The 10,414-nt window shown below is 33.8% G+C and overlaps 1 protein-coding gene across 1 annotated transcript; it reads right to left on the bottom strand.

Annotated features, from left to right (window-relative positions):
• Positions 1-645: 645 nt before the first annotated feature.
• On the bottom strand, positions 646-5,893 carry LOC120628523 (SUMO-conjugating enzyme UBC9-A). Its single transcript, XM_039896905.1, has 5 exons — positions 5,805-5,893; positions 5,658-5,732; positions 5,486-5,569; positions 1,912-2,174; positions 646-1,522 (listed from the first exon to the last, which is right to left on the bottom strand). Exons 2-5 carry the CDS (start codon positions 5,721-5,723, stop codon positions 1,456-1,458), a joined length of 480 nt encoding a protein of 159 aa, XP_039752839.1. The 5' UTR covers positions 5,724-5,732; positions 5,805-5,893; the 3' UTR covers positions 646-1,455.
• Positions 5,894-10,414: the final 4,521 nt, after the last annotated feature.

The raw sequence follows: 10,414 nt of genomic DNA, 5'->3' as shown, positions 1-10,414 counted from the left end.
ACAGATGCATAGCGCGGATATAATATAGTTTTACCATTTGGCAGGGCTTTTTATAAAACAGCTAGAATTAAAGAAATGTCCTTCCCTAGGATGATATCTATCTTCTTGCCAAATTTTATTGAAATCTGTTCAGGGTGTTTAGGCGTAAAAAGGCAAGAGACAAACAAAAGTAACTTTCGAATTTATAACATTAACAATAATTTCAGTACTCCGTAAAGTTCTGCTTATGGCTTTTGTACACGATATCAGAGTCAAATTATAGCAAGCGTGTAACAAATGGCTGTTAAATAGTTAACATGTAGATCTCTGGTTAAAAAAAATATATCAGTTATATATAGTGTGTGTGTGTGAAGGCCATAAAACAGGCGTTATCTATCTCTGAACATTGAAATTCATAGTTTATTGATAGTAGTTAAATATTAATACAAACCAATATGTTTACAATACATTTCCCTGCCATTCACTGGCCCTAACATAGTAGTGGAAAGAACATTTTTTTTTTACTTATTTAATCTACATTCATATACACTTATAAGTCTTATTTATACATACAGATTTTAACTACTCTGCATTTATTAATTAGACAGTAGATGTAACCAGACAGTTCAAATGATAATTTTTCTTAAATAAATTAAAAACCTTACATATAATCCATACTGCTTATTTTAATAACAGTGAATGATATACAGATGCTTCTCAATAATATACTAAGTTTGATTTTTAATTTATTAAATTTTGTTAAATTATTTACTGCCAACAATATTTTTAGATAGTAAATACTTTAACACTACTTAAACCTAATCTCTTTTTAGAACCAACTTTGAAGCATTAGGATATGATATTTATATATTGCTGCTTTTCCAAACAATTGCAAATAATATTTATCATCAATTCAATGGTACCAAAAGATAACCAAAATTGGCCATTACATTAATTTAAAACTTATTTCTGCTTTATTGATGCAAAAATGCAACATTCACAGTTATTTACTTTTAGTACGAATATAATTACAAACAATGCATGGATTGCAACAGAATTGAACAGTTGGAGGGACAGCACTGTACAATCAATTTGCTATGGATACTCCACAAAAAGGAAAAGCTTTTCGCAGAGTAAAGCAAATTAAGCTTTGTGTTAGTTTTATATCATGGAATTCCGCCAAAGTACGCCTGCTTCTATCCAACTTTTACAACATTGCCTTCATTATCACTGTTACAATCATAGCATACATAATTACTAGAGGTACCAATTAATTCAAATTTATTTGCCTAAAATTGTATTCTTTATTACTGTTAGTAAAAAATACTGGTTGGTTGGTATCATTTCCTAAGCAACAATAAAAATACATAGAAGTGTGGGGAATCTATTGAAAAGAGGTACACAACAATCTCCTGCTATCAAAGCTGGACTTTTCATTCCCGCCATGGTATGGAATGTTGCAGGAAGCTTATCTTTTTATTCAGTTGCAGCCATAGCACGCGCCTGCGCTCTCACTCTCTTGTCATACTCTAACCGGTTTTGACTAAAAAAAAAATATAAAATTAATATTATTGTTATTTTATTTCAATAAAACTAACAAGCTTTGTCATGTGACATTAAGTATTGTTGGTATTTGGGTCTAAGTGGTCAACTTAGCCTGGTTTGCTAAACATCACATAAAATAAAGTTAATATTCTAATGCTTTTAATTTCAACCTAGTTTTAAACTGTTTTGAATTATGGTGTGCAAGGGCCATAAAACATATAGATACATTTGTCCAATTGCTTATTCAAATTGTTTGAGGTTCAAGGAATTCATTCTCTAGCAGCAGCAAGTATTTCATAAATTAAAATTCCTCTTCAGTTTATGAAATGCTGTTTGCAACTGAACAGAACAGTAAAAGTTGTGGCTAAAAATAAATATAATACAAACCAATAGATTGTATATGCTTCGGCTTGTGCAGGATCCTTCACATTTGGTTCATTCAGGAGATCTTGTATTCCAAGAAGAATTTGTTTGATTGTAATTGCTGGACGCCAGTCTTTTTCCTCATCAAGTAATGATAAGCACACTGTGCCAGAAGGATACACATTGGGGTGGAAGAGGGGTGGTTCAAATTTACACTTGGGTGGACTTGAAGGGTAGTCATCTTTGAAAATCATTCGCAACTTGTATAAGCCACCTTCCCATGGAGTCTGAAAATGATTAACAAATATATCTTAAGTTATGATCATAATCGATAATAAACGTTGGCTTTCTATTAAATAAATAAATAAATATAATATATACATAAATTATATCACCAACATAATCCTCCTATTTAATAGCCCAGGGACCTCTATCACAAAGAGATTGGGCTATTAAATTATATCATCATAATAATAATATATAACCAAGTATGAGTGAGGTATATTGTGGCTTTATATTAGATAATAATACATAAATAGAATCATGATTATATTAATATGAGGTTTTTTTATGTGCCCTAACAAGATTGTTGACTTGGCTGAGTTGAGCCTGTAAAGGATGCCAAGTTCTTTAGCTGCTTTGGCCTTAGACTCGATTTGAGTTGACAAATTGGTGTCACCTCAATCAGACACCTCTTTTTAATTTATAATAAAACTCTCTTTGATCAAGTATTTCAACTACCACTGACCCTACGGCAATGATTCAGTAGATTATTGATGTGCAGCAGAAGAAGAGTAGCAGATAGAACAGATCCCTGAAGAAAGGCTTATAGATATCCAGAGAAACAGCAAGTGGCTTCCTGTTTCTCAATGGCCCTGTTGGTCTAACATGAGATTGTTTCCCCTAAGGAATGAAAATAGTCCACAGTATAGTCCAGGTAAATAAACATTTGTTTGTAGGGGTCAGTCACCAAAGAAACAAAAAAATTGTTTTTTTAAATAATTTAATGAGTACAGTAACTCAGCTGCTTTGTATGCTCTTTGAGAGTTGCAAGCAAAACCAAGCCAGCCAGCTGTAGGCATCATGGGCAGAGGGAAGAATCTGCTCTCTAGCCCTGTTAGAAGGATGAGTTGGCTTACTCATATGCCCTTAGTATAAGATTTTCAGCCTCAGACTCAGATTAATTATTGAATGCACTGTAAAGTCAGTAGTTTGCAAAGATTTTACACTACCTATAACTTTTTATACTTGTATTGTCTACAGTAAAATAAATGGAATGTGTATTTGAAATTCTCTTTAATTTTCAGGTTCCACACTCAAATTGTGTAAACCAGAAACCTGAGCCTTCACAGACTAAGGTGTTACTCTCTTCTTTGTCGTTTACTTCATTACTGAAGGTCGTGTCCAGGTTCAAGTTCCTTTGTAGCGATTTTTATCACATCCTTACTTTTCTATCCTCGGCTTTTTGAATAGCTTCTGTGATAGGGAGGCCTGTGAGCGACTCTAACTGGTCAGACCAGCGACAAGGCGATCAGCTACGTGTTCTTTTACCCTACACCTTTTAACTACCAGTATTAGCTTATCCAGATAACTGGGTAAGCATCGAGCAATGTGACCAGAGTAGCTAAGAATATTCTTGTAGCACAATGTGGAGAGCCTGGTGTTAATACATGGCTGCTTCAGGATCAATATATTAGTTGTCTTAGCAGTCCATGGTATACGTAGCATCCTTCTCCAGCGCCACATTTCCAAGGCATTTATTTTTTTTCCTTTCTTAATTAAAAAGACTAATATTTGGACTAGTTTTTTTTTTGGTGGTATCGGATACCTTACTGTTTTGCCAAATTCTTGTTAATTTGGTCATTGCACCTTTAGCTATTTGAATTCATCTTCTAATGTCGTTTTCACTTCCTCCATGGTCCGAAAGCAATGTCAAAGGTATACAAGCTCTCTCTTTAACGAGAGTTCTCTAGTTCTACAAAGCTGACCAGTCCATCAGCATAACTTTTGTCTTTGATTTGTTAATACTAAGTACAGCTAGCCCACTCTCCAACTCTACCCTGCGGAATAGTTGAGCATGTTCTTTTCCGATGATCCAAAAAGTCTGGTATCATCTGCATGTCTCAGGTTACTGATCCTGAAATAGACATTCTTCCCTCCCAACCTTCCAGGGCCATTCTCATGATTTATTCCCTCAAATGTTAAAAAGGATTGAAGAATGGATACATCCTTGCCTCACTCCCTTTTCCGGTTTAAAAGGTTCAGAGACACCACTATCATTGAGTACATAAAGCATTATTTTGCTAGCATTGCATTTAAGTGCCACTGTGCATTGGGTTTTGGGTTTTTTTTGTGTATTGGGACAACCAGGGACTCTTTCCAGTCAGTGGGCCAGGTTGCAGTTTTCCATACAAGATTGTAACTCCCGAATTATGAGTTTTATTTAGTGTTACTAAGGCAACACTACTACCTAACCTAACTAATAAACATTGAAAGGCACTTGCATGGGTACAAAATGTTGACTTTTTTTTTTTAAATATATAAAAAAGTGCTAGACTGCATCACACCTGTTGATAATTGATGATGCAGCCTAAAATGGGGCGTGCTTGCCTAGAAGATGTCTAATCATTTTTGATTTTAAGGTACCCAGATTATAGGTATCAGGGAAGATGGAAGATGGTAGGGCATTCTAGGCCTTTGCAGTGTGGATCAGAAAGCAAGAAGCAAAATGCTTTGTAGTATGTGTTGATGGTATTTCAACACTGTAATGGTGCAGATTCTTTCGGTGCCTCGCAATTTGATGGAAGAAAGGAGATAGTTTAGCCAAATTGAATAGCTCCTGCTCACACTCTCCAAAATGTATCTTGTAGAATACAGCTAGACAGGCCACCTTGCACTGGTGTTCAAGACTTTAAAGTCTACTGACTAAAAGGTTGTTGCCAATGAGTCACTTAGCACAGCAATTAACCGAATCCAAAGCATCAAGCTGTTACTTGGCAAAGTCATCCTATAAATGGCTGCAGTACTCCATGAACAACTGATTTTGAGCTTGGTACAAGGTTACTGGCTCAGTTTATAACACCTGGCTAAGTTTGTTGTGGGCTTCTACTTAGACCAGGGTGTGTTTGAAACCCTCATAGCTTTAGTTTTAAGTTTACGATTGTAGTTATCACCATCACTACTCACTGCTATGTACACATTGATCAGATGCAATGCAATGTGTGATTTTGCTTCTTCTTTCCAATGTCCAATTTCTGATAATAGATAGCATAAGATAAAAAGATAAAGTGTTGTATCACCAGCTATTAAGGAAATTAGAGGATTAAGATTTTAGTCATGCACTACAACTTAAATGCTATGTTTTGGCATGATTTATGTTTGTAAATATAACAACAGAACATAAAGCTAGGTAGGTAGGTGAGTATACGAATTCTTTGTTATTTTAAATTATAAATATTTAAATAAAATGTTGATAAAATTGAGTGAAGAATAAATATACTTAGAAAGAACTTGACTGGTTGATGGGTCAAATATATAAAAATAAGATCGTAAACACTCAACTTAATTGTTTGATGAGTATAAAAAATATTACACTAACCCCCTTTTTGCCAGGAATTGCGCATTCCCAAGTCATGAGATTCAGTGATCCATCAGGATTTTTCATAGGTCTGGCGACGAAACCCTGAAATAAAAAAACAGGACATGTAAACTGAACTGTAGAAATAGAAAACTCGAACTAACAATCATGGTTTCATAGACATGACACTTACAAAGGGATGGTCCTTGCGCCAAGCTTTTCTCTCCTCGGCTAAACGTGCACTTGCTATGCCCGACATTGCCTGAAACTATAACATTGTAATTGTCGGTTAAAATCAGAAGATTCCTTTAAAATTAGAAAACAATTATTATTCACGTACCTGCTAATAATACTAGGAAACAAATACGAAATAATAACTAACAGCGCGAATTAGAGCGTCCCACGATGCGTCAAATAGTGTTGCACCTGGTCTGCTATCTCGTACTGAAAAGGGATGTGAAAAAATAATCGATTATCGAATTAATCGATTAATAATGGCTTTGTATAATGATAATAAATTATTACCGATTTTTCATCTGAAACTCCCCGACATTAACTTTTGTCTTGCCCGGAGCCCGGAACGTGAGCTGCCAAATAATACTATCTCAATAATATAACATTATTGCCATCTGTGCACCTATGATGGCACTCCTTCTGTGTCTTTTAGAACATTTTAGTTGATTCATTTAAATCAAACATTCACTAGATAGAGTCAACAAACTGTACTTTTTACTGACATTTGGGATATATGTCGTTTATTATTCAAAACTCTTCGAAACTTCACTTTAAGAAACACAATTTCAAAGTTTTGACAAAAAGTTTTGTGTTATGAAAAGTCTCGTTTTAAACAATTCCCTTACTGGCGTAATGGTGAGCGCTGTGGTTTTTTCGGTGGGAGTTCCAGAGTTTGACCATGATCGGGAATTACCGCCATTACCAGGTTAGCACGTTACCATCTTAAACTGCATCATCGCTTACTCGGAGATGAGATTGCACTCAAGGGCTAACTTAGTGGAATAAAAAAAGTTTGAGGTGCATGCCGGGAATCAAACTCGGAAAGGGAGGTTGAAGCCCATACTACTACGCTTTCAGTGCGCTACTTCTTTCAAAATGCAAAAATTTGCGTTTTTTATTTTACTCATTTTGGTCTTCATCTCAGAATGACTAATTTACTTAACTGCTTAAAATGGATTATTATTAAAACGTATTCGATAGGAATAGGGTTCTATTTTTTTCACATCACTACTGATTGTACTATCGGTTTAACAATCGATGGTACGAGTGGTTTTTTTTGGAAAAAAATTCGACTTAGCAGCAGAACACAATGCCAACATAACCAATCAATAAAATCAATACACATTATTTCCATTTATCTGGGGACACGGTAGTGCCCTCGCCAACAGCCACTGCCTACTTTTTCTTTTTCGTCTATTAGAAGCCTTATAACTTGGGTTTGGTTTATACCAGATAAAAAATTCTTCGGATATGTTGTTAATAGCGGACTTATTAAACATATATTATGGAGTTTTAGAATGAATATGTTTCTAAATTTTAGATTATACTGATATCTAAAAAAACCATTCTTTCGAAATTGACTCACTGATGATCATCCAAATACGTAGAGTATTTCCTAATGTCCTAGAGAAAGCTGAATGTAAGCTAGTATTAGTACACAAATTATAAACCTTGTAACTTTTATCCCCCAATCCCATAAACTGAATTTATATGAGACTTCCGCAATTTTGTCGCTAGAGGTCTAACAATTTAGTTAGAGTTCTGATAATTGAAAGAGGGGAGTCCCTATTTTTATTATAAATAATTTAAAAAAGTAATAAATGAAAAAAATAAAAGTTTTAGCCTAAAAACATTTCCATATAAAATTTTGGCAAGACGACGACGAGACCATATGATTAAAACTGTCAAAAGTTATCAGATTTAATTTAGAGCCAAGCTTCTTGCTCAGACTCTAAAAGGCCTAAATTCACAAACTAAACACCTTAGTCAAAATATAAGCCCTATATTCGCATACGTTTACCATGTAATTAAACTAAGGATTTTTTTGGTGAAAGCCTAGAAAATTAGAGGTAAAATAATTACTGTCAACTGCTAAGTGGTCTGAAGAGACTAACCGTTTTATCGAGAAACTAATCTAAAGTGGAGTGGTTTTGGTTGACTCTTCAATATTAGTCGTGTACACGGTTTCCGTATGTTCTTAATTCTGTTTATACAATACCTATCCACTATACCGAACACTAGTATAATATAAGGACCAATAAAAAATAAATATTAATATTTTTGTCTGTTGTGTGGCTGATTGTTTCATTGATGGGAATATGCATAATGACAGTAACAAAGAATCTCTAAAATGTTGAAGGTATTAATCTAATTACATAATATGATTAACATATTATGATAAAACATATTTTTATTCGTATTCGAAGTAAGATTGGTATTTATTTTCAATAAATAAAACTGCATAATCTAGCGATCGGCTCCATGACAGATGAAACGCCGAATTCAAAATTATGACGTTACGTTATATTAACATTATTTTGTACAGTTCGAACTTCAAAAATCTATTTAGCTTCTATTCTAGCTTATATCAAGTAATTTGTATAGCTATAGAACAAGGAATAATTTTGACTACCTACTATAGTCGGAAAAATGTAATAGGCCCGTTTTGACATTTGTGCAAGACCATAGAATGTAACTTGGAACGAAACTGAAAGAAACAAAAAAATAAAAATCAATTACATACAGTGTTTTAAAAAATACGTAAATTTTTTTGGGACGTTAAATAATATGAAAGAATATATCGCGAGTATTCTTTTTGCGCTTACTTCATAGTAGCATGCAATTTATAATTGTTGCGAAACGTTCCGAAAACAGTTACGTTCTCAGTCTTTTTTTTTTTATACTAGAGCTGTAACCATTTTTTTACTGAATATCGAAATTAAATATTGTGTAGTTATCTTTACTGCAAAGAATGAGCTTGGTTCTCAAAATGGGTTCTAAATAATGAGTCTGAGATTATGTATCTGACCAAGCGCCACATGACTGAAGCGTCCCCGCGCGCACTGCGCAGTTTTTCGTTCCTCATCTTGTAAAGTTGACTGTGCGCTCGTTTAAGTTTGATATATATTGTTTACTATTACGTTAACTATGGCTCTTCTATTTTGGACATTAATTTAAACATAGTGATTTGACTCGATTTTTGTGTTTGTTGTTATACTTATAGTACTAACTCTGTTTCAACATGTTGAAAAGTGGACGTATAATCAACAGCCAGTCACGCGTATTGGTTGTGAAGTTAAAGGAATACTTTGAACGAACGAACACTTTACAATAATTTTTATTATACATAAATAATTTGAATTGATTTATCGTGAGTATCGAGTACAGAGTCTTATGGTCCATAACTAGTTACGTCGCGATGACAAATGTCAAAACGGGCCTATTACATTTTTACGACTATAGTTTACCTGTACTATGACGTCACGAGTGCAGTGAGCGTTATTGCGGTAAATATTTTTTTTAAATATAATTTACAATTTATACAATCCTTTAATTTCAGTTTTTCAAAATTAGTCATTATGCCTATTCCAAGGCAGGTAAAGGCCTATAGCTAAACTACGATTTAGAAAATCTACCCCTAAAGAAATTAAATGGGGTTGAAAGTCCCAAGTTTTTTTTAAATTAGGCACATTAAAATTTAAAAGGTACGTTCCATTTAGGTTGTTTAAATATGGTTATATAAAGAGTTATGTCTGCAGGCATATAAGATATTGTGGTAAAGCATAGTTGCCTGACACTGCTAATTAAGTTCTGATACAGAACATATTAAATCAATGATTATGATCACAGAACTTATAATTATAAGATAGTAACATATTAATTCAATGATTTTAACAGTAAGTCCCACGATTAGTGTACAAAACGCATAATTTACAGGAACAGATTATAATTAATTGCTAGTTCTTTAGAAAGATCGCAGGTCGTCATCTGTTTGTAACTGTCAGAAAAGTTAGGTACTAAATATGTACTAAATAAGAGCACTGATCGTACTAACAGTAGAGTTCAACACCCATTTTTACAACCGTTGATTGTAACAGTCTAAGAACTAAGATGTTTGAACAAAAAATTGAAAGCATTAAAATGTATGTATGTTTGAACATACATACATTTTAATGCTTTAGATTATGATAAGCGAATAGATGCATTTTTCGACTGATTGTTTTTTGGGTCGCACTTTTGAACTTTCCGGCTTTCCGGAAATATCAATAGGTCCTTTCGTATTCGAGTAATGCCTAATTATAAAAAGCATTCGGTGATTTCAGTTTAGGTCATATTTAGGATATAAACAAAAAATCCAACGACGTCAAAGAATGTAGTAATACCTGCTACGTAAAAAATATATTTCTGCTGCAGCTATTAACCGACAATTGCATAAGCTCTCCAACCAGCATCAGAGCAGCGTTATGGGTCTTATGGGCTTAAACCTAGGCAGTACTTTGATTTCACTTAATAAATTGTTACCTAATTCGTAAAATGAGGCAAAGTTAAGTGCCTGACACAAGTCTATCTCCATGCTAAATTTGAGTAAGCCTTCCAAGGACAGCAGTCAGCAAAGTCAGATCCAAAAAATCTCTAGTCTAGTTCTAAGCACAGCAGATAGCGATATAAAATCGCCGATAGCAGCATTTAGCTAACAAATTAGGACAGGTATGGTGATTTTCATATCTAAGCTCAAAGCTGTATTTAATTTCAATAAAACTAATAAAAAAGAACACCTTACGATTAGGTATTGGTGTTAAATATTAACTTTTAGGATAAATTGTATTAAATAAACTTGTCGATTAGATTCGTCGACATAAAACATCTTTCGGCGAATAATGTCGACAATACAAAGTTAGTAAGTCTGTTACGTTATGTCGTTTAACAAATAATTTG

This window comes from Pararge aegeria, chromosome 13 (assembly GCF_905163445.1).
Source record: "Pararge aegeria chromosome 13, ilParAegt1.1, whole genome shotgun sequence".
Classification (NCBI taxonomy): Eukaryota; Metazoa; Arthropoda; class Insecta; order Lepidoptera; family Nymphalidae; genus Pararge; species Pararge aegeria.
This window is presented reverse-complemented; position numbering and strand designations above follow the sequence as displayed.

Bases quoted from the DNA above. Each gene is read 5' to 3' on its own strand.
- LOC120628523 (XM_039896905.1), bottom strand. From the start codon at position 5,723: ATGTCGGGCATAGCAAGTGCACGTTTAGCCGAGGAGAGAAAAGCTTGG. The intron at 2,175-5,485 runs GTTAGTGTAATA...AATCATTTTCAG, and splicing joins CAATTCCTGGCAAAAAGGGG to ACTCCATGGGAAGGTGGCTT. The intron at 1,523-1,911 runs GTTTGTATTATA...TTTTTTTTTTAG, and splicing joins GAAGCATATACAATCTATTG to TCAAAACCGGTTAGAGTATG.